The sequence below is a fragment of the Panthera onca genome, chromosome D2 (assembly GCF_046562875.1).
Source record: "Panthera onca isolate mPanOnc1 chromosome D2, mPanOnc1 haplotype 2, whole genome shotgun sequence".
Classification (NCBI taxonomy): domain Eukaryota; kingdom Metazoa; phylum Chordata; class Mammalia; order Carnivora; family Felidae; genus Panthera; species Panthera onca.
In genome coordinates, this window is record NC_138349.1 from 57640397 (window position 1) to 57663982 (window position 23586).

Below are 23586 nucleotides of genomic sequence, written 5' to 3' on the forward strand. Positions count from 1 at the left end.
AAGGAATATATATATATATATATATAGAGAGAGAGAGAGAGAGAGAGAGAGAGACCAAAGTAATTTAAAATCTTAATTTAAGGTCTCAAAGAAACGACAAAGAATGACCCGAGTGCATGCTTAATTTAAAACAAATTGTTTAAAAATCTTCAGTTTCTATTTTTGCAATATACATATACATTGCAAATATATTGCAAACATATGTATTTTCAATATGTATATTTGCAAATATATATTTGCAATATATGTATATTTGCAATATATACATTGCAAATATATATATGTAATATATATTTTTGCTATATATATTGCAAGTATATATATTTGCAATATATATTTTTTTGCTAAGATTTTTAAACAATTTGTTTTAAATTAAGCATGAACTCGGGTCATTCGTTGTCATTTCCTTGAGACCTTAAATTAAGATTTTAAATTACTCTGCATTTCTTCTTAATAGAATGAACAAGATTTGGACTGGTGGAGAAGAGTTGGAAAGGGCATTTATGATGTAGTAGGGTCTCAGGAAACCAATGTGTTGACCACGACTAAGCGAAGCAGCAAGTGATGTCGGAGTTTGCAAGCTGTTTATTCCAAAGCTTCAAAACACGGGGCCAAACCGTGCCTCATAACAGTTGCCTTTGGCCTTGGCGAGAGTGGGGCCCTCTCCATCCCTCGCCTCTGGCCGACAACAGCGGGCCCGGCTCGCTCTCACCTGAGCCTGTATGTAGAGGGAGACGCAGTCGTGCGACAGCCGGTACTTGCGCAGCAGCCTCAGGCATTTCACCAGATGCTCCTCCCCCGCCGACAGCTCCTCGGTGTCGATGTGGTTCACCCCGAGATGGAACTCAATCACCGCCAGCCTCACTGCCCCCTGCGCGATGGGCCCCTCGGCCTCCACCGCTTCAGCTGGCAGCCCCAGGGCGTGGTCCCCTGCGCCCACGCCGTCATCGGTCTGAGGCCGCTCATCCTCGTCCTCAGGCGCGGGGCCCAACAGCGCCTTGACCTCTTCCAGCAGTGCTCGGGCGCCGTATTTGGACTTGTACGGTTCCTTCTCGGGGTTTTTATGCAATTCCACCCGCGACAAAGCCAGCGCGGCCTGGAATTTCTCACGAATCTCGGCCCACGGAGCACTCGCCATAGCGGCCTCTACGGCCTGGGCGTCCCCGATGGATGTTTGCAATCGGACTCCCGCCTTCTTTCTGCTTTGCGACACTTCACTTACGGCCCCCGACAGATCCGACACAGCAGAACCGTAACCAATGAGGTCCTCCAGAGGAACCGCAATATGCTCTGCAGTGACCAACGGAAAGGCATAGTAGGCACCACAGCAACCGTTGTCGTAGAAACGAAGCTGTCAATGAGGGCAGCCACACCTCCAGCCCTACCCTCTGCTGTGGTGGATTCTCTCGCGTGACGCCGTGAAGTTCTACCTGCATGTAAGTATCGGCTGACTTTCACATGACACATGGAAATAGTGTTTAGAAACATAGCTAACTACTCTCGTTAGTTGGTGTACACTGAATGACAGAAACCTTTTGATATTAGTGTATAACCCAACCCATGACTGGACGAAAATGTAACAAGGATTCGTTTATTATTAACGTATAGCTTCTTGAGTGAAAGATAGCTTTCACTATGTAAAAAGAACTCAATGATCGACCAATATTTTCCCTTCAGCCCTGAAGTACAGGCTGGAGGTATGTGTGCAACTTCCCAAAGTAACACAGAAGTCCCAGAGCTGTGACAAACCACCTGAGGCGTGGCTTTTTCCATTACACACCTTCGTAAATTATGAAGTCAAATGCGAAGGGTGGGTTGAAAGGGCGGAACAGAGGTTTTAACTATTAGGCGCTTGATAGCTATGTGCGCTTTGAGATATATAAAGGAGGACCGATTTTAGAAGCTCATAGACATAATTTGATTCTCAGATCTTCTAATTGATAAGTTAACTTTTCTAAGCTTCAGGTTTCTCACAGTAAAACATAAGTGATAATAATATTACTTAGCTCTACAGAATTATCCTAAGGAAGAATGTTAGTGTTCCCCCGGGACTCCTTCCTAAACGTTGTCCCAGGGAGATCTTATGCATTTCCACCGTTTCTATCACATGTCCTGTTTACTTCCAAAACTTGGTCTCCAGGCCAGATGACCCTCTGGAGCTCCAGACTGTAATATCCATCTCCCAACTGGAACCACCACACCTAAATGTTCCACTAGGGACGCCTGGGTTGTTCAAGGAACAAGGAGACCTCTTGCCTGGAACAGAGAGAATGGAGAGGGCAGTAGGAGAGGAAATCAGAGAAGTAATGTGGGCCCTATTATTTAGGGTTGGTAAGGCCATTTATAGGGACTTTGGATATTTTGAGTGAGGTGGGAGCCACTGGATGCTTTTGAAGGAGTGACAGACAAAATCTGATTTATGGGATTATTCTTTTTAAATATTTATTTTGAGAGAGAGTGCGAGCATGACTGGGGGAGGGACAGACAGAGAGAGAGAATCCTAAGGCTCCAAACTGTCAGCGTTGAGCCCACCTTGGAGCTTGATTTCACAAACTGTGAGATCATGACCTGAGCCAAAATTAAGAGTCCAATGCTCAACAACTGAGCCACCCAGCACCCTAGAGGATTATTCTCAAGACAACTGAAGGGGGAACAGAGAAAAAGCAGGGAGACTGGTGAAGAAACTACTGTAATAATCATAGTAGGTGCTCAGTACCTATCTGTTCATGAATAGGAAAGTGATTGGAGGGGCACCTGGGTAGTTCAATCAATCAAGCATTGGACTTCGGCTCAGGTCATGACCTCACAGATCATGAGTTCGAGCCCCACATCAGACTCTGCGCTGACAGCTTGGAGCATGCTTGGATCCTCTGTCTCCTTCCCTTTCTGTCCCTTCCCCACTTGCACTCGCACACTTCCTCTCTCAAAAATCAACATTAAAAAAAAAAAAAAAGGAAAGCAATTGGCATGGTTAATAATAGTAGCTAATCACTCCCTATGAGCCAAATAGCATTCTATATATTAAAATCATCTAATCCTCAAAACTAATATTGCACTGTATGTTAACTACCTGGAATTTAAATAAAAACTGGAAAACAAATCATCTAATCCTCAGAACAACTCTGTGAGATACTATTATTATTCCCATTCTGCAAAGTAAGAATCGAGGCCCAAGAGATTAATAATTTACCAAATATATATATAGATAGGTAATAACTTACCATATATATAAGTAGGCAGTTTTGCTCCAGAGCCCACACTTATTTTATTTTTTTTAAGAGAGAGAGATAGCAAGCACACAGGAACCAGTGGGAGAGGGGTGGGTACATAGAATTGTAAGCAGGTTCCACACCCAGGGCGGGGCTTGACCTCACAACCCTGAGGTCATGACCTGAGCTGAAATCAAAAGTCGGGTGCTTAACCCACAAAGCCACCCAGGTGCCCCTTAAAATCAAGGGGTTGGGAAGGCCATGCTCCCTCCAATACTTCTTTAAGTAGGTACCACACCTAGCGCAGAGCCCAACAGGGGCTAGAACTCCTAATTCTAACTCTGAGATCAAGAACTGAGGTGAAGCATGGGACACTTGACCAACTGACCTACCCAGGCACCCCTCCAGAGCCCACATTCTTCAATTAGTATGCTATACTGCCCTAGTAGGAGCTCAATAAATAACCCTCCAACACATGGTGCTGACCTCTAAAACACCTAACTGGAACAACACCCAGATGAAAACTAAAATGGAGATTTTTGGAAAATCCTTACACAGCTGCAGTAAAAAACACAAACGTGAGACTAGGAAACTTGCAATAGAAGAATTCTGGCTGTCATTTGGGGAGCATATTTCCTTTCTTGGCCTTCTTTTTATATCTAATTATCAACTTACATTAAATACAGGGGGGAAAGGAACTTGTTAAATGACAGATGCGTCAGCAAAATTCAGTGTGGCAGAATCTATAGAACAAATGGCCTGGTTTCTTCAAAAAATAAGTTGCAGGGCAGGAATTTGCCAATATATAATAAAACTACATGCAAAATACAATTTCAAAACTATATATGTACTTACCTTTTGGCCCAGCCATCCCATTTCCAGGAATATACCCTGAAGACAGAACTCCAACAGTATGAAAATACTATACACCAGGTTCCTCACTGCAGCATTGTTAACTACAAAATACTGCAAATAATCTATGTGCCCATACATTAAGAGTAAGAAAATGGTTGAATAAACTATGATACTCCACACAATGGAGTACAATGCAGTTATGAAACAAAAAAGTTGATTTCTATGAACTGATGTAGTGATTTCCAGGATATGCCATTAAGAAAAAAAAAGCAAAGTGCCAAAAAGTATCTATAGAATACCCTTCCTATTGATACCCTGGTTTTGATCTTTGTACTATGGTTATGTAAAATGTTAACATTGGGGAAACAATTATTTTAAGGGATAAATGAAATAATCTGTCCTTTATTTTTTTTAATAATTTTTTTTAATGTTTATTTTTCAGAGAGACAGAAAGACACAGAGTGCGAGCAGTGGAGGGGCAGAAAGAGAGGAAGGCACAGAATCCAAAGCAGGCTCCAGGCTCTGAGCCATCAGCACAGAGCCCAATGCAGGGCTTGATCTCACAAACCATGAGATCATGACCTGAGCCAAAGTCAGACACTTAACGGACTGAGCCACCCAGGCGCCCCCAATCTGTCCTTTAAATGTTAATATTCCTTAGGATTGCTTCCTAAGCTTTGTCCCAGAGAGATCTTCTGCATTTCCAGGTAATAGACAAATAGGCAAAGATTTATACAAGGACATTAATTTTATTTAGAATATTGAAAAATTGGGGCGCCTGGGTGGCTCAGTCGGTTAAGCGGCCGACTTCAGCTCAGGTCATGATCTCATGGTCTGTGAGTTCGAGCCCCGCGTCGGGCTCTGTGCTGACAGCTCAGAGCCTGGAGCCTGTTTCAGATTCTGTGTCTCCTTCTCGCTGACCCTCCCCGGTTCATGCTCTGTCTCAAAAATAAATAAAACGTTAAAAAAAAAAAATTTAGAATATTGAAAAATTATAAATAACGTGGCCATCTAGAGTCCTGGCTAAATAAATATATATTGACATATCCATTCTATACTACATGCCATGTAGTCATCAAAAACGCAAGACTGAGAGGTACCTGGGTGGCTCAGTCGGTTAAGTGTCTGACTTTGGCTCATCAGGTCATGATCTTGAGTTCAAGCCCCACATCAGGCTCTGTGCGGACAGCTCGGAGCCTGGAGCCTGCTTCAAGATTCTGTGTCTCTCCCTCTCTCTCTCTGCCCCTCCTCTCCTCGTGCTCCATCAAAAATAAATAAACATTAAAAAAAAGAAAGATTGGGTGGCTTAGTCTGTTAAGCGACTGACTCTTAATTTCAGCTCAGGTCACAATCTCATAGTTTGTGAGATCAAATCCCACATTGGGCTCTGCACTGGTAGTTCAGAGCCTGTTTGGGATTCTCTCTCTCCCTCTCTTGTCCCTATTATGCTTGCATGCACGGGTGCACTCTCTTTCAAAATAAATAAACATTAAAAAAAATATTGTAAAATCTGTACTTACAGAGAAGCATGCACACGTTGAGGGAAAATAGCAATTCACAAAGCTGAATTATTCAAATCTCGTAAATAAATTGTTGGAAGAGATGCTCACAAAAAGGTTATGGAGTGACTATTATTTTTTCTATGTTTGGATTTTTTCACCCATAATTTATTACTTTTAAAATAAAAATTTCATGCTATTCTCATTTTTAGGAAAAAAGCCACCAAAAACTTAAATAGTAAATACTAGTATTTTTATTCTGGCATAAAGCAGTATTTTATACATTAACTTACAGCATTTTATGTACAATTGTAAAGAAACTGCTGCACAGATAACTCCAATGTAAAAATGGATTGTATTTTAAAAGTTCATTGAGTCTGATACATTGGAAAATATTTTCTCTGTAGAAAATAGTAAAAACTGTAACATTTCCCAGCCTAACAAGCCCATTTAAATCAAACAGCTGAATTATATATTTACAAATACGGTTTGAATTCTGGGATCCAGGAGAAACTTTAGCTTCATTTGTTGAAAACAGCCATGTTTTCCATAAAATTAAGTTGTGTCAAGTGCAATTCCCACTAAACTTCCCCCTTACTCTTGATTTATGCCTGATTATTTTTCTGTGGGCTAATCCACATCAAGGTTTTAACTGCTCTTCCCTAAAGGACAGGTACTGTGTCCTTTGAATCTGCTTGATTAAATACTTTGGTTGTTATTAAAATATGCTCAGTATTTTGAGCAAAATTGAAATCTAATAAATTATAATCTACAAGACACATGAGTCGTCTGTTATCAAACACCTTCTCCTGTGGCTTGATGGAAGCCATGAGGAATGGGAGGAAAATGGTAAAACTGACAAGAGGATCAAGAAATAAAAGCCAAGATAATTGCTGAGAACACAGAAACATCCAGTTAGGACTGAAGGACACAACTGAAGTCCAAACAGAGAAAGGACACATTGCCTCAAACATCAAAGAGTTGAGCTGGCGGGGTGCCTGGGTGGCTCAGTCGGTTAAACATCCGACTTTGACTCAGGTCATGATCTTGTGGTTCCTGAGTTCGAGCCCTGTGCCAGGCTCTGTGCTGACAGCTCAGAGCCTGGAGCCTGCTATTCTGTGTCTCCCTCTCTGCCCCCTCCCTGCTCATGCTCTCTCTCTGTCTCTCAAAAATAAATAAATGTTAAAATTTTTTTTTTTTTAATTTCATTTAAAGAGTTGAGCTGGCTATCTGAACCCCTTACTGCAAGATGATAGAGTAAAATGCAGTTAGATAAAGAGATCTGATGGAGCAAAAGAAACCAGGGCTTAGAAAGACTTCAATTGTTCAAAAATAATCAAATGAAAACAAGACAGGCCATGTATTTTAACTTCTCCTATCAGAGTTTATTCCCTGAGAGTCCCAGTCCAGAATTTCTAGGAATTAAGGCAAGAAAACAATGCCACTCTTAAGCTCCTGCACCATGCAGAAAGTTTCCCAGAGAAGTAATATTTGAGAACTCACAGAGTTACCTGACCAGGGGCTATATAAAATTTGTCAGTTCCCTCAAAGCTACAACCAAAAATAACCATACACAGATTATCTTAAAAGGAAGTCTTTAAGCAGCTAAAACCTTTCAATGGAATAGCAGTCTAACAGAAATAGATCCTATACTGTGACTATAGGAACTAGGCCTCTGAGAAACCATTGGATCATTCTACCTAAAACTCCAGTTTACCCATTAGAAGTCAATTTCTAGAAACATTAATGACCTGTTGTTTACCATGAAAAGAATGCTTTTCATGTATTTTCACTTGTTCCTTTCTTTGCTCTTGAGATGAATGTTTCTTTCTCGCATGTAAAAAATATTTTCAGTGGATTTCCTGACTCTTGTCATCAATGCAAATCTCTGCCCCCCACTCCCTTAATTCCTTCTTGGTAAAAATGTTAATCTTCCAACAGGAAGTAGAGTACATTATCATCAAGCACCTATTATTCAGCCTCCTTACTTACAAAGAAAGTTACAGGGCCACCTTATACATTTGGAATTCCTTAAAGACACTTGTTTTTTATTAAAATACTTCTTTATATATACATAAATAGATAAAATCTGTGAAGAATTCCTGAAGCATGAATTCAGCTTACACTGAAGAGTTAAAAATGTATCAAAATGTACATAATGATGGCTAATCTACATAATGTCTCCCATCAAATTTATCACTGTTCTTCAAATCTAGAGCACATGCTGGCATAAAATGTATTGCATCCCAGCAATTTTGAAATATTGCTTCAAAACATTGCTCAGTACTATTTCTCAGAGGACATGTTACAGGACCACGTGAGTCACTGTTAGGCGGGTGGCTGAAGAATGCCAATTACAGGTAAGCCTCGACTGCTCAGAGTGCCTCTCCAGAGACTGCTGCGTTCCCCATAGGTATTCAGGGAAGGACACTATTTAAATACAGAGACACCTCAACTTAAAAAGTATGGGCAAATCATGCTTGACTTGGTCTTATAACCTACAGACAATGCATCAGAATAAAAATATTACGAATTCATACATCTTTTCAAAAGAGAAACCTAATACAGAAACAGCAATAGTTACAAGTGATAATCATCAGATGGAAATAATTTCCATGAAGCTTGTCTCTCTGGAAGAGATGGGGACAAGGCAAGTGGTCAAGAAGGAAACACATGTGCTTTTAACTTCATAGGAAAATCAGTGTTCAGTTCCATGTTGCCATATGAATCCTCTATTTGAAATTACTGCCCAAATGCTTTACTGAAACTCCGCTTCTGGCCTTTGTTTTGGAATCTGTTACTTTTGTTGCCACCTCCTGATCGCTGTCCTCTGAAGCTTCGATTTCCTTCCCGTTGTCCCCTGAAGTTTCTGTTTCCTTCTCGCTGTCCCCTGAAGCCTCGACTGCCTTCCCGCTGTCCCCTGAAGCCTCGATATCCTTCCCGTGGTCCTTCTAGCTCTGGTTGCTCCGTGGCCACAGATAGCTGCCAGCGACGTGAATCATGCCATTTCTCCTGTGGAGAGATAGTATTATTTTACCTGCTCTGATTTTTATTGAACTTGATTTTAAAAAGCATGAGAAAGACAGTATTTTTGCCCTTTCTCTAAAGAAAAACCAGATTGATAACCTAAGTGTTTAAAATTTAAAAGGTCACTGGTTAGGGGCACCTGGGTAGCTCAATCAGTTAAGCATCCAATTCTTGATTTCGGCTCAGGTCATGCTCTTGCGGTTTGGGAATTTGAGTCCCGCATCAGGCTGTGAGCTGACAAGCTCGAAGCCTGCTTGGAATTCTCTATCTCCCTCCCTCTCTGCCCCTTCCCTGCTCTCTTTCTCTCTCTCAAAAATAAATAAGCATCAAAAAAAAGCTTTCTTTAATAAAATAAAAATAAGAATAAATAAAAGGTCACTGGTTAAAAATAATACAACCTTCAGGGCGCCTGGGTGGCTGAGTCAGTTAAGTGTCTGTATCCCCAGCTGTCAGGTAGTAAAACATGCAAATATACCACAAACCCGTATCTCACAGCAGTACTAAATGAAGATAGAGCAATTCAAGGTGTCTATGTAAACCCCATACAACATACACAGGAGGAAAAAGCTAGATACTGTTCATAACTCTATAGATAAAGGAAAGAAGGAAAACAGGCTGAATAAGAAAAATATATGAATAAAAAGGCTAGGAGAAAAAAAATACTAAACTTCATTAACTCTTAATTGTCTTTTAGTAAAGGGACTAGAGCTGTTGATTCCTTTTCCATTATTCTGTGTTTTCAATAATGAACGTTTTATAACTTAAATGTTAACTTCAAAATCCAAGAGAAAGAATACCTGTATTTCTGTTACTGCTGCAGTAGGGACATCAAAGCAAACCCCCTGGAAATCAAAACAAATGCCAAGTTAATTCAGCCTTTCACCACAATTGTCAGTGTGCTCCAAAAGACCATATAATATTCAAAATTATATTCAAAAACAAAACCAAAAAAACCCTCCAGGTATGAATTTTAGATGGGACTTTCAACCAATGCCAACACATATCATACCTCCCAAAAGCACAACAGCAAAAACCCAAGGATACTTTAAAAAGGGAGTCAAAATGATTTAGAACTGGCTAGAGATCATTCTTGGCTATCATACTGTTAATTCCTCAAGTAGCTATTAGCTACATTTTAGAGCTGAAGAAACAGAGGTTTGGAGAGGCTAAGTCAAAGGCCCCCAGCTGGGAAATAGAGCAGGTTTTAAACATCTTTTCAGTATGGCCCCAAAACCAATGGTCTACATTAAAATACACTGCTTTCTGTAAGAAAAAGTGTCTACTATTCAGGATGACCTAACTAAAAGTAGAAAACTAAATGATTTTCCATTGTTAATTTTCTAGGTTTTCACAATTCACCTTGCTCTAATAAAAAGGTTTTTATAGCACTTTTGGGGCACCTGGGTGGCTCAGTTGGTTAAATGCCTGACTCTGGATTTCAGCTGAGGTCACGATGTCACAGGTTTCTGAGTTCCGGCCTCTGTGATGACAGCATGATGCCTGCTTAGGATTCATATTCATTCTCTCTCTCTCTCTCTCTCTCTCTCTCTCTCTCTCTCTCTCTCTCCCCCCCCTCCTCTCTCTCCCCCCTTCCTCCCTTCCCCCCCAGCCCTGCACGCACCCATGCTCTCTCTCACAAAATAAACATTTCTTTTTAAACAAAAAAATACAGGCGCCTGGGTGCCTCAGTTGGTTGAGCGTCCAACTTTTGATTCCAGCTCAGGTCACGACCTCACGGTTCATGGGATCGACCCCCGCATTGGACTCTGGGCTGACAGTGTGGAGTCTGCTTGGGATTTTCTCTCTCCCTCTCTCTCTGGCCCTCCCCTGCTCTCTCTTTCTGTCTCTAAAAATAAGTAAACTTAAAAATATATATTAAAAATACAAAAATAAACACTTTATAGGACCATAGCAGTGCCATCACCTCCAGTTAAGGAGATCCTATTTCTTGGTTTCCACAAATGTAGTTAGAACCACCCCCGCAACGGACACAGGCACTCCTCTTCCCTAGCTATCTTTAACTGCAACATTTTATGAGGAACACCCCACTTCCACCCAACAACCCACCCAACCATAACCACAGGTCGCATCAGGTACTGATGGATTTTGCCACTTGTGGGGATCATCATTCACAAAATTATTACGCATTTAACACCAGCCACTCACTGAAGTATAAAGATAACTAAAAAATCGTTTTTGCCCTTGAGTACATCATAGGCTTCGAGGCTCTCAGTCAATAAGCAAGCCCAGCAAGATAAAATTTGCCTGAATAAAGGCACGCCCTAAAAACCCTGAAGTATGGATATGGTGCCCCCGACTCTACTGTATGGCCAGGGAAAGCTTCACAGGGAGACTCAAGGTTAAGCCACACCACAAATAACGTGGAGGAAAAAAAAAATACTATGAACACCGGGTTGAGCCACTTAGAATGACAGAAAGCAAGGTGTACTTGGCACTGCTGGAGTGGAGGTACTAGCAGTGAGGAGGCAGTAAGGGGAGCAGGAGCCTGCTCGTGAAGACTCATCCGCCATGTGAAAGCTGAGACTGTAACCCATACTGTATGTGGAGTTCCTTAAGGAAGTAAACACAGACATGCAGCGAGGTGACGATAAACCAGATCTGGTTCTCTAAGCAAGTGGTTTACAAAGTACAGTCTACGCCCCCCGGGAAACCTGAGATCTTTTGCGGAGGTTCCACAAAGTCAAAACAATTTTCCTAATACTAAAATATGTGTCCTTTCCACTCTCACGCTCTCATAAGCACACAGTGGAGTTTCCCGGACACCATTTACCCGTGATGCTACCACAGCTCTGATGGCAAATAGAACGGTATTCTTTGGTTTTCGAATTCCAGTTTTCATTTCTAACACAGTAAACACTAATAGATACAACCCACACAAACAAAAGCTTTTTGGTACTCTCACCATTCATTAAGAATGTAAAAGGGTCATGAGACCAAACAGTTTGAGAACTGCTGTGCTGGTCTACCATTAACTGACAGCAAGACTCAGAAGAAAGAACACCAGGTTTGGAAGGCAAGATTTAAAATTTTAGTTTTCGGGGCGCCTGGGTGGCTCAGTTGGTTAAGCGTCCGACTTCACTCAGGTCATGATCTCACAGTTTGTGAGTTCGAGCCCCGTGTCGGGCTCTGTGCTGACAGCTTGGGGCCGGGAGCCTGCTTCAGATTCTGTGTCTCCCTCTCTCTCTGCCCCTCCCCCATTTTCACACTCTGTGTCTCTATCTCTCAAAAATAAACATTAAAAAAAATTTTTTTTAATTAAAATTTTAGGTTTGAATTAAAGATTCTGAATTCAATTTTGAATAATTTCATGTTGTTTATAACCCCATCTGAGAAGAAATGTCAGGGAAGCAGCTGGGACTTTATGTCCGGCACTGCACGCAGATAGTTCAGGCTAAAGATACCAGATGAGGTAGTTGTCCATCACTAAGTGGCAACTGAGGGTCAGGGATGACATCGCCTAGCGAAGACTATATACAGAGCAAAAAGATGCACCATCCCCACACCACAGGGAGAAGCCTACATTTGGTGTTTTATTGTCCACATTAAGCTACTGAACCAAAGCAGGGTCACAACATTACTTACCTGCTTTCCTTTGAGAAAAACCATTCCCTTCACTTTGGAATCAATTTCTTCGCCCAGCTGCTCTTTAAGTTCTTTCCAAGCATAACTAATGTTTGGCATTTCAATCGAGCATCGTAAGATCATGGTCACAAAGCCCTTAGAGAAAAAAGGGGAACAAAATTAGTCTCAAAAACAAACCTAACTGATAAAAAAAATTGCCCTCATGTTTCTAAACTATTTCTGGAAAAGTTCCTCCTAAAAGCATACACCACTCTCCCAACACAATCACATAAATTAGTACAAGTAAGACTGGGAACTCTGAACAAGACTGACGGTTTGTGCCAATGTTAGTACCCCAGTTGTAACATTATAGTTTTGCAAAATGATACCACTGAGGGAAACTGGACAAAGTGTACAAAGGAATCTCTCCGTGTTACCTCTTAAAACTACATGTAAACCTACAATTGTCTCAACAATTTCAATTAAAAAAAAAAGGAAAAAATGCATATACCTTAAGTTTCTAGGTATACTGACCAAATGTATCATATGCTTTTATGTCTTTATGTGGTTGAGGTTTTCTTTGGAGGATTAAAAAAACTGACATACAATTCACATACCATATCGTACACCATTTTAAAGTATACAATTCAGGGTTTTTCAGTATATTCACAAGGTTTCAACCATCACCACTAACTAAAATTCCAAAATGTTTAATTACACAAAAAATAAACCACATGCCCATTAGCAGTCAATGTCATTGCCCCCAACTGAGACAGTGGAAATGAGTAATCTACTTTCTTTCTCCATGGGATTTGTTTATATATATATATACCTACCTTCAGACAAAAGTTAAAACAATTGGGAAGTCTAACTGAACCCTTTTAAATCCTGCTCAAACTCAAAATTACCCCAAGTGTCAGAGTTCGACAGGAAGCCTTACCGCATCTGAGTTGATCAAAGAGCGCTGGTCTACTGACGTGGCACCTGAAATATGGGCCAGTGCTGCTGCTAAGGCTTCCACGGCTCCCTTCTCCTCTATCAGTTTCTCAGCTGACTGCTTGAAGTGACCAATGGCAGTAGGAGGCACAGAATCCAAAAGCCTATGGTGTGATTGAGTATATTTGTTAGGAGAAAGAAAGAGCGGACATATTTCATTTTCAACACAACAGCATCTCAAGATAAATCAGTAACTTCCAAACCAAATCTTTTATATATCTAACACACATCACTTTGATGTAATGTATATGTATAATCACCACATTTCTGTAAAAATAAATCCATTCCTTAGGGTGCCTGGGTGGCTCAGTCAGTTAAGCATCCAACTCTTGATTTCGGGTCAGGTAATAATCTCAGTTTGTGAGATCAAGCCCCATGTCGGGCTCTGCACTGACATTGTGGAGCCTGCTTGGGATTCTCTCTCTCCTTGCCCCTCCCCTGCTTATACTCCCTCTCCTTCTCTCAAAAGAGATAAATTAATTAAAAGATAAAAGAAAGAAAGCCATCCCTTTGATTACATCTAATTTGATTTTACTATCAAATTAAAAAAAGTTTCATTCTGGGGCACCTGGGTGGCTCACTTGGTTAAGCATCCGAGTCTTGATTTCTGCTTAGGTCATGATTTCAAGCCCTGTGTCAGGCTCTGCGCTGAGCATGGAGCCTGCTTAAGATTCTCTCTGCCCCTCTCCCCTGCTCGCATGCTCTCTAAAATTAATTAAACAAAGTTTTATCCCAAGGAAATAACAGAACAAATATCAAGATGTTCACCACAGTGTTATTTATGATATAGAAAGAGTATACTGACTTTGGCCTAGGTCTTGATCTCATGGTTTGTGAGTTCAGCCCCACATCCGGCATTATGCTGACAGTTCTGAGCCTGAAGACTGCTTTGGATTCTGGGTCTCCATCTCTATGCCCCTCCCCTGCTTAGGCACGTGGACTCTCTCTTTCACAAAACTAAACATTAACAAAAAATTTTTTTAAAGGGTACAAAACATGTAAGAAAATGGGACTGGTTAAATAAACCATGAGACAGATATAATGGAATTCCATGCTGCTACTGAAAGTGATATTAAAGATGTTGAACATTTCTTTTCTTTTTTAAATTTATTTATTTATTTTCATAGAAAGCATGAGTGGGGGAGGGGCAGAGAAAGAGGGGGAGAGAGAATTCCAAGCCGGCTCCTCACTGTCAGTGCAGAGCCCAATATGGGGCTCAAACCCATGAACCGTGAGATCGTGACCTGAGCCAAAGTCCAATGCTTAACTGACTGAGCCACCCAGGTGCCCCTGAACATTTCTTACAATAATAAGCATATGCTACTTTACGGATCAAAAAATACTATAGCTATCTCCATTCTTTTTTTAACTTTTTTTTAATTATTATTTTTTTAATATTTATTTTTGACAGAGAGAGAGAGAGACAGAGACAGAGAGACAGAGAGAGACAGAGCATGAGCGGGGGAGGGGCAGAGAGAGAGGGGGAGACAGAATCAGAAGCAGGCTCCAGGCTCTGAGCTATCAGCACAGAGCCCGACGTGAGGCTCGAACTCACAAACCACGAGTTCGTGACCTGAGCCAAAGTCGGACGCTCAACCGACTGAGCCACCCAGGCGCCCCTTTTTTAACTATTTTTTTTTTAGTTTTAGAGAGAGGGAGAAAGAGCGTGCACGCACCCAAGCAGGGTAGAGGAACAGAGGGAGAGAGAGAACAAGCTCCACACTCAGCATGGACCCCGATGTGGGGCTCAATCCCAGGACCCTGGGATCACGACCTCAGCAGAAATCATGAGTTAGATGCTCCACCAATTGAGCCACCCAGAGGCCCCTCCATTCTGCAAAAAGGAAAAAAGACTTCTAAATCAGGTTAAAAATGATAAGGACTTTTTATGAGACTACACACTTGTTAGAGAATCACTATTATCTTGGTGATAATAAACGTCACATCCTCAAAAGGACACAAATGAACAAGGCCACCCGAGGCAGCCTCTTTCAGCAAGACTGCCCCTTTACAGGACTTCCTACATACACCACCAGCTTGTCCTCTTTTCTCTTTCCTGGCCATCTAATCCCAAATTTCCTTAAGTGGTGTCATAGGGAACCTTGTCTACAGAATACTGAAAGTATGCCATGCTAAAAAAAAATTTGAAAATTACTGAGTTAAATTATTTTCATTTGGAGAACTTTCCTGAGCCATTAATTAATATGGTAACACAAAGCATTTCCTTTGATCACAGAGTTCTATTTATAAAAAATGTTTACTTATTTGAGAGACAGAGTGCACATGCTCTAAATAAACTCTGAAAAAAATTTTTTTTAAGTTTTATTTATTCTGAGAGAGAAAAAAAAAAAAACAGGAGCAGGGGAAGGTCAAAGGAGAGAAAGAAAGCAGGAGCAGGAGAGAGAGAGAAGAAAGAGCAAGAATCTCAAGCAGGCTCTGCACTGTTGGCATAGAACCTGATGCAGGGCTTGAACCCACGAACCATGAGATCATGATCTGAGCCGAAGTCAGATGCTCAACCAACTAAGACACCCAGGTGCCCCTCAGATTCAGTGGGTTTTTTTTTTTTTTTTAATTTTTTAAGTTTATTTATTTTTGAAGAAGAGAGAGAGTGTGAGTGGGGGAGGTGGAGAGAGAGAGAGAGAGAGGGAGACACAGAATCTGAAGCAGGCTCCAGGCTCTGAGCTGTCAGCACAGAGCACAACACAGGGCTCTAATGACCTGAGCTGAAGTCGGACACCCAACCGAGTCACCCAGGCTCCCCCAGATTCAGTGGTTCTCTTAAGCAGAGAATGTAGGCCACCATTTGGAAACGTTTGGAAAATAGTCAGGACCTTCTGGTTTTCGTAATGCCAACCCCACTCGCCCCCCAGCATACACCGCATAGCCAGAGAGGCTAAACAACTAACTATCCATCAATTTGTAGCACAATCCCACGAAATAATTCTCTTGCCCCCAATGCCAGTAGCACCTCCAGTGACAAACACTGTTAGTTAATCTAATCCTCACCATCTCGGAGTAACTTAAAGAAATAATCAATTCATTCCCACCAGTTGAGGAACTAGATTGATGATGATGTGAAGTATAATCTTGTGACCCAATCTAATCAATCTCCACACGGTAAGTGCCCATACTGTATCTAAGATACGGTTCCTTAAAACGCCCAAGACAAACCAAACTATTAATAATGGTTTCTTCTGGTGAACAGGATTGGGTAGGGATAAATACAAATTAGGACTTTTGTTTTGTAAAATTTTACTGAAGCACAGTCTATTTTTATAACAAATAGGTTGTAAGTTGTCAATACATAAATCCGATAGCCAAATCTCATTTCTGCACAAAGCTAGGCAGTAAATGGAACAAGCACTACAACAGACGTAGCAGTGGGTAGGGAACATACCTGATGGCATCTTTGCTGGAAGCTTTTATTATCTCCGTTGCAGAAGGAACACCTATTCGTTTAAATTTAATTCCCTACAAGAAAAAGAACCATAGTTTAATATACAATATGGCCATCAATTGTTTTCACTGAGATTAAATTCTCTAATTTTTTATATTACCAAACATACTTATTACACATTTAAAAGATAAACTTTTAATTTTAGAATGGTTTTAGGCTTACAGAAAAGTTGCAAATATAGTACCCAGAGTTCCTGTACACTAGGCACCGAATTTCCCTATTATCAGTACTATGGTACGTTTGCCACAGGCAAGAAACCAACACTGCAGCATTACTATTAACTGAATTCCAGAGTTAATGGAATTTCACTAGTTTTTCCCCAAATACCCTTATTCTGTTCCAGTGACACATTACATTCAGTGATCATATCTTCTTAGTCTACTCTGATCTCTGGCAGTTTCTGCCTTTCCTGATTTTTCATGACCTTGATAGTTTTAAGGAGTGCTGGCAAAGTATTTTATAGAATTCTGTCCCTCACTGTGAGGCTGCCTCGGGTTCTCTGCGTGCTCAAGACTGAGATTATGGATTTGGGGGAAGAAAACCAGAGATGAATGCTGTCTCATCACATCATTCTCAAGGCATATGCCAATCACTGCTATTAATGACAACCACCCTGGCCGGGGAGTGCTTGCTTTCTGCACTGTAAAGTGCTCCTCTCCTCCAGAAGTCTGGATATGGGGAGAGATTAATCTGTCAGAAAAATCAGTCTCTCTCTCCATTTTAAATTTATCCTTTTGGTTTTTAAGTAATTCCTATAACCCCCTAATCTATGCTTAAATATTTGGGATGTGTTCATGTTATCATTGTCTGAAAACTGCCTTTCAAACATAAAAATAACCCATGTAATTGTAAATATAAAAACAAAACCACTGCTTTGAAATGCAAACTTATTTCATTCAAAATGGGCTTTATGTTATAGTACAATGTGTAAAACAACATGTACCTAAATAAGCTTTCAGTTATGGCAACATGCTAGAAATAAAAACTTAAAATTAATAAAAATCGAATAACAAAAAACAAAGACTGACTTTAGAATTCAACATTTGCTGAATGAAAAGCTAAGAACATAGTTTTACCGCTTTTTGCTCCACTTGTGCCAACTGATATTCTTCCTTGTGCTGATAAAAGCAGATGCAAATCCCCGTCCTTCCAGCTCTGCCCGTCCTTCCAGAACGATGAATGTAGGATTCCACATCCTATTGAAGTAAGAGACATGAGTGACACTGAACAAAACGAGACAAAGACCTGAGTGGTCTATGCAGAGGCAAGTGTGGTGGTTTTAATCTACACCCAGAGTGTGCGGTTCTTTAGCACTTCAATTTAAATTAAAGAACTGTGACCATTTTTAAAAAAATCTCTGGAATAGCAGTTCCTATCCTATGGGCAAATCTGAAAAAAGCATCATCTAAATAGTACTGTACTACAGAACCACATAAGTAATTTCAATCTTCAACCTTGTAGTAACCCACTAAAAAGCTATAAAAAAAAAAAAACTTAATGATAGATCTTCTTTAACTCAATATATCTAAAAGTATCTAAACATAAGGCCTATATACTATCAATATACTATCCACATAAAAAAACAGATCACTGAGGGGTGCCTGGGTGGCTCAGTCGGTTAAGCGTCCGACTTCGGCTCAGGTCATGATCTCGAGGTCTGTGAGTTCGAGCCCCGCGTTGGGCTCTGTGCTGACAGCTCAGAGCCTGGAGCCCGTTTCAGATTCTGTGTCTTCCTCTCTCTCTGACCCTCCCCTGTTCATGCTCTGTCTCTCTCTGTCTCAAAAATAAATAAACGTTTAAAAAAAATAAAATAAATAAAGTGGGGGAGAGAAAAATTAAAAAAAAAAAAAAAACCAGATCACTGAGATATTTTACATTCTTTTTTTGTATGTCTTCAAAATCCAGAGTACATAATACAAAGTTTAAAACATAAACAAAACCCCAATGTGTATATTACATTTAGAACACACATGTCAATTCAGACTGTTTCCAGTGCTGAACAGCTACACATAGCTGTAGCCATCAAATTGGACAGCACAGTTCTACAGACTCCCTTAAACAACACTTCCTTTGTAAGAACTGGTGACTTCACAGTAATCAGGTATTTTTTCTATCATTGTAAAACAACCTTTAATCCTGAGGAATCTGCCAATTTGTGGGGGTCCTCACATTTGAAGTGATGGGAGCAGAGCAGGCTCCTTCAGACCAACTTTTACTGACAGGAAGCACTGTTCATACCACATAACCTGATGCTTCAGCCCCCTCCCTAAGAGGTTCTCATCACCCACAGAGGCTATTAATCACAGGTCTTTTTTCCCTTCTTTATCCTGTAGTTCATGGGTTTATGCTGCCCTCACCCCGCCGGAGTCCTACCCATCTTCAAAGCCCAGTTCACAACTGCACTACCTGCACGAGCCAACCAAAATTCCCTTCAACAAGAAACAATCTTCCCAGCCTCTGGCCACTGACCACACTTCCACTCAACTATCAGTTCTGAGAGAAGGACCTCAGAAGAGGTTTGTTTTAAAAATCACCACAGCTTCCTAGCACTCAAAAGAGACAGCTATTACTAACCACATGAAACTAGACCATACAACTTCCAATTTGTGTTAGTATCCTCTCTCCCCAAAAACCAAACCAAAACAAAACAAAACTGTAGTATAGAACACTTACCTTTGGTGGAGAACTCTGTACAACCAGATCAACCTCAGGGATGTCTAACCCACGAGCAGCAACATTGGTTGCAACCAAAACTCCAAAATCACCATTTCTAAAACCTTTCAGAGTGATTTCTCTCTGCTTCTGAGGAATATCTCCATGTAATGACTGGGCGTCCTGCCAAAGAAATAAACTGGCATAAGAACACCAGATCCAACAATCCAGCTACTTTTAACACAACAAATCAGGCCTGTAAGGACATTCGGATTTTGGTGATAGTTCTGCTGAAAATAACGTCAAGGGAAAAACATATGCCTCACACGGACAAGCCTCAAATTTTTTCTACTCCTTGGTCATTAGATCAACTGTGTCCAGCTATATTTACTAGGTAAAAAACACTAGACAGACTGATCAAACCTACTTTGTCAGTGTAACCTTGGGTTTGAGACACTGTTTCCTCATCTGTGAGAGGAGACTGTCAGATCAGGTGAACTCTAAAATGTTAATGGGGTCTATCCGTTGAAAGATGCTTCCTCCCTACAGGAAAAAGGGGGAAGAACCAACCTGCTTTATGGACACATTCTGTGACAACTCCTGGGCTTCTTTCTTGGTCTCGCAGAAGATGATAGTGCGCCCGTGAAAACCACTGTATACTCGGATCACATCCCCAATAACTGCTGCCCTCTGAGTCCAGTGGCACTTGATAGCCAGGTGCTTATAGGAGTGGAAAAAAGATCTATTTAGTAAAGCCCACCTGGAACCTGAAATCACCTGCTCAACACTAGCGGTGCTAGAAGCAATTGTTTCATATGGACTAGAGCAGACTGCTGCCACCACTGTGTAGAGAAAAAAACCCAAACTCATTAACACAGAGAGCCATTCCCCTTTCTCCAAAGAGCATCTGGTTCCTCTGTTTTCTGAACTAACCAGGAAAACAAAAGAAGAAATGCCATTCCCTTGATTCCTACAGGAAACCAAGTAATTGACCAGAGAAAAATTTCAGTATTTTTTTTGTCCTTTCATCCACTTAAAACTGCGATTAGTCAGCGTGCATGTCTATTCCTTGGGTGAAAGGAATTCTAGGTGCTGGGCCCTAAAATGAAAACAGCTTCAAAACAAAGTACTAGATATCTCTGCTGCCCTCGAGTGTTTAAATTCTAGGTGTTGGGGCACCTGGCTGGCTCAATTGGTAGAGCATGCAACTCTTGGGATTGTGCGTTCAAGCCCCACATTTTGTGTAGAGACAACTTAAAAACATAATATTAAAAAAAAAAAAAAAAGTCAATCAATTCTAGTGTAATTTCTTTCTATTTACAAAATTCAGACAGATTCCGAAAGATTTTGAAATCAGACTACCAGATAATGAAACTTAGAGAACACAGATAACCACACACAACACAAACAGAAATAGATCTTTACTTGGCTCCTCACATGGATTTAGTATTTATCTGGAAAAACAGTTTGTATTTTCCAGTCTTAATATTATTAGACAGGGAAAAAATGATATACAAAATTCTAACTGAATAAATCATTTACCTCCACAGTTATTGCCGTTTTCTGAGTCTTTTTACCAATGAGGTCCACCTGTTCATATGTAGATCTCATGTATTTCTTAGCAACGTTATATACCCAATGAGGGCAGGTTGCAGAAAAAAGCAATGTTTGGGGATTGTCTTCCGAATCTTTGGGGGGAAAAAAGTCAGTATGAATAACCCAAATAAGCCTATACAGTACTCCACCTCACCCAGTTCTTCCCCAATCAACATGCAACAGCAACCACCTGAGGCCAAGCCAGGCACTGATGACACAGAAATGAAAGACACAAAGATTCCTAATGGGCAAAGAAATACTTCCTATGTAATTTATGTAAAGGAGACCTGAAATACCAAAAGTACTTTAAAATTATTTTGCTTTCTGACCCTGGCCTTTATGAACCACGAAGGAAATCTGTCCATTATGAGACCTGTCACCTGGAAAACACCTGTTCATCAAGACCAGTAACCACCTCGTTTAGATCACTAAGTAAATAACCTACAATAAACACCAACACAGATTAGATTCTATATTCGTCTATACTCTCTAGCATTTCCTGAGTATTTTGAGTTTAGAATTCCAGTCTATTCATTCTTTGAGGTCAGGTACTAAAATACTTCCCTAGCCCCACCCCAGCCCCCTTTTTTTAGTTTGCTCTTTGAATAACACTGCATTTTCATACAGTATTTCAAATGGTGGAGTAAATAAGTAGAGCCCTTTTGGAGAGCAACTTGACAATGTACATCGAGAAACATGAACTATTTATAACTTTCAACTCAGTAACTTCATTTCTGGACATCTACCCTAAAAAATAAATTCCAAATACTGAGGCGTGAAGGAAGCTATTTGCATACAAATGTCTATAGGCAGAATTATTTCTATTATCTAAAAATCAAAATACACAGATGGAATTAAATCATGGCAAAACCTCTTCATGGAGTGTAATGCCAAATTTTTATATGCATGATAAGATTATAATTAACACACACACATATGCAACAATACTACAGAGTCAGGAAGAAATAGACCAAAAGCAAAACACGCCAAGCTGGCAGAGTATCAAATTTTCTTCTTTTATCTTTTACGTTCCCCATTATTATGTGATAAATCATGGTTTTGTTTTTTTTTTTTTAATTTAAGTTTCCTAAATAAAATAAATCATCCCCCAATTTAAGGCTTCATTTAACTCTTAGAAGACCACTTAATCACCACCCTTCCTGTAATCCTTTTATCACTTCCTTGAATTTGGAGCTTACCTTTCTTGTATGCCACACTTAAAATCTCTTCCACTTGATCAGCAAACCCCATATCTAACATCTGGTCAACTTCATCCAGGACAACATGCTTAAGTTTGGTGAGATCTAGCTTGCCATTCTGCAGGTGGTCTTTGATACGACCTGGGGTCCCAACCAGGATATCAATCCCATTCCGCATGCGTTCAACTATAAAAAACATCAATAAGATATACTAGGTTTTAAATCCTTTTATTAGTCTCAGGTACCAATTAAATATATTTGTATTCTAAAATGTTAACTACAATACAAGGTAATATGCTAAGTATCAAAGATAAAGATACTCAAGGCACTCCTGAATCTAGTGGGAAGAACAGATAAGAAGTGACAGTCCAGAAAAATGCACCAGTGGGAGATGGAAGCACCAGGAAAGAAGGACTTCCTTGGTAACACAAAGTGTCAAGGTTTCACAGACAAACTGAGAATGAGAATCTTTTTTTTCTTTAAGTTTATTTATTTTGAAGGAGACAGGGAGGGAGAAAGGGAGGGAGGGAGGGGGGGAGAGAGAGAGAGAGAGAGAGAGAGAGAGAGAGAGAGAAACAGAGAGAAAGAAAGAGCAAGAGAGCACGAGTGGGGAGGAGCAGAGAGAATCTCAAGCAGGCTCCACACTCTCAGAGCAGAGCCCAACGTGGGGCTCAATCCCACAAACCATGAGATCATGACCTGAGCTGAAATCAACAGTTGGTCACCCAAGTGACTGAACCACCCCAGTGCCCCTAGAATGAGAATCTTAAAGAAATACAAGCAATCTCTATCAAAATAACCCAGCATTCTTCACAGAGCTAGAATAAACAATCCTAAAATTTGTATGGAACCAGAAAAGACCCGCATAGCCAAAGCAATCCTGAAAGAGAAAACCGAAGCTGGAGGCATCACAATCGCAGACTTCAAGCTGCATTACAAAGCTGTAATCATCAAGACGGTACGGTATGGGCACAAGAACAGACACTCAGATCAATGGAACAGAACAGAGAACCCAGAAATGGACCCACAAACTTATGGCCAACTAATCTTTGACAAAGCGGGAAAGAGTATCCAATGGAGTAAAGACAGTCTCTTCAGCAAATGGTGCTGGGAAAACTGAACAGCGATATGCAGAAAAATGAACCTGGACCATTTTCTTACACCATACACGAAAATAAACTCAAAATGGATGAAAAACTTAAATGTAAGACAGGAAGCCATCAAAATTCTCGAGGAGAAAGCAGGCAAAAACCTCTTTGACCTCGACCGCAACAACTTCTTACTCAACACGTCTCCAGAGGCAAGGAAAACAAAAGCAAAAATGAACTCTTGGGACCTCATCAAAATAAAAAACTTCTGCACGGCAAAGGAAACAATCAGCAAAACTAAAAGACAACCGATGGAACTGGAGAAGATATTTGCAAATGACATATCAGATAAAGGGTTAGTATCCAAAATCTATAAAGAACCTAGCAAACTCAACACCCAAAATACAAATAATCCAGTGAAGA

The 23586-nt window shown here is 40.5% G+C and overlaps 2 protein-coding genes and 1 long non-coding RNA gene across 3 annotated transcripts in view; 1 reads left to right on the forward strand and 2 right to left on the reverse strand.

The window, feature by feature from the left end:
• KIFBP (kinesin family binding protein) overlaps nt 1–1301 on the reverse strand; it is a 41298-nt gene extending 39997 nt beyond the window's left edge. The window contains exon 1 of the mRNA XM_078434321.2: nt 713–1301. Coding sequence (XP_078290447.1) covers nt 713–1138 — 426 coding nt within the window. The 5' untranslated portion in view covers nt 1139–1301. The remainder of the gene's footprint in view (nt 1–712) is intronic.
• Nucleotides 1301–19282, forward strand: LOC132685361 (uncharacterized). The gene is made up of 2 exons (XR_009613062.3): nt 1301–1436; nt 18962–19282. It is a non-coding gene; the product is annotated as an uncharacterized LOC132685361 (long non-coding RNA).
• The window catches only part of DDX21 (DExD-box helicase 21), a 28477-nt gene continuing 10690 nt past the window's right edge, over nt 5800–23586 (reverse strand). Inside the window, exons 6-15 of the mRNA XM_060642568.3 lie at nt 22076–22261; nt 20823–20968; nt 19851–20000; nt 19302–19463; nt 17705–17824; nt 16569–16642; nt 13113–13272; nt 12194–12328; nt 9388–9432; nt 5800–8575 (exon numbers count right to left, since the gene is read on the reverse strand). Coding sequence (XP_060498551.3) covers nt 8306–8575; nt 9388–9432; nt 12194–12328; nt 13113–13272; nt 16569–16642; nt 17705–17824; nt 19302–19463; nt 19851–20000; nt 20823–20968; nt 22076–22261 — 1448 coding nt within the window. The 3' untranslated portion in view covers nt 5800–8305. The remainder of the gene's footprint in view (nt 8576–9387; nt 9433–12193; nt 12329–13112; nt 13273–16568; nt 16643–17704; nt 17825–19301; nt 19464–19850; nt 20001–20822; nt 20969–22075; nt 22262–23586) is intronic.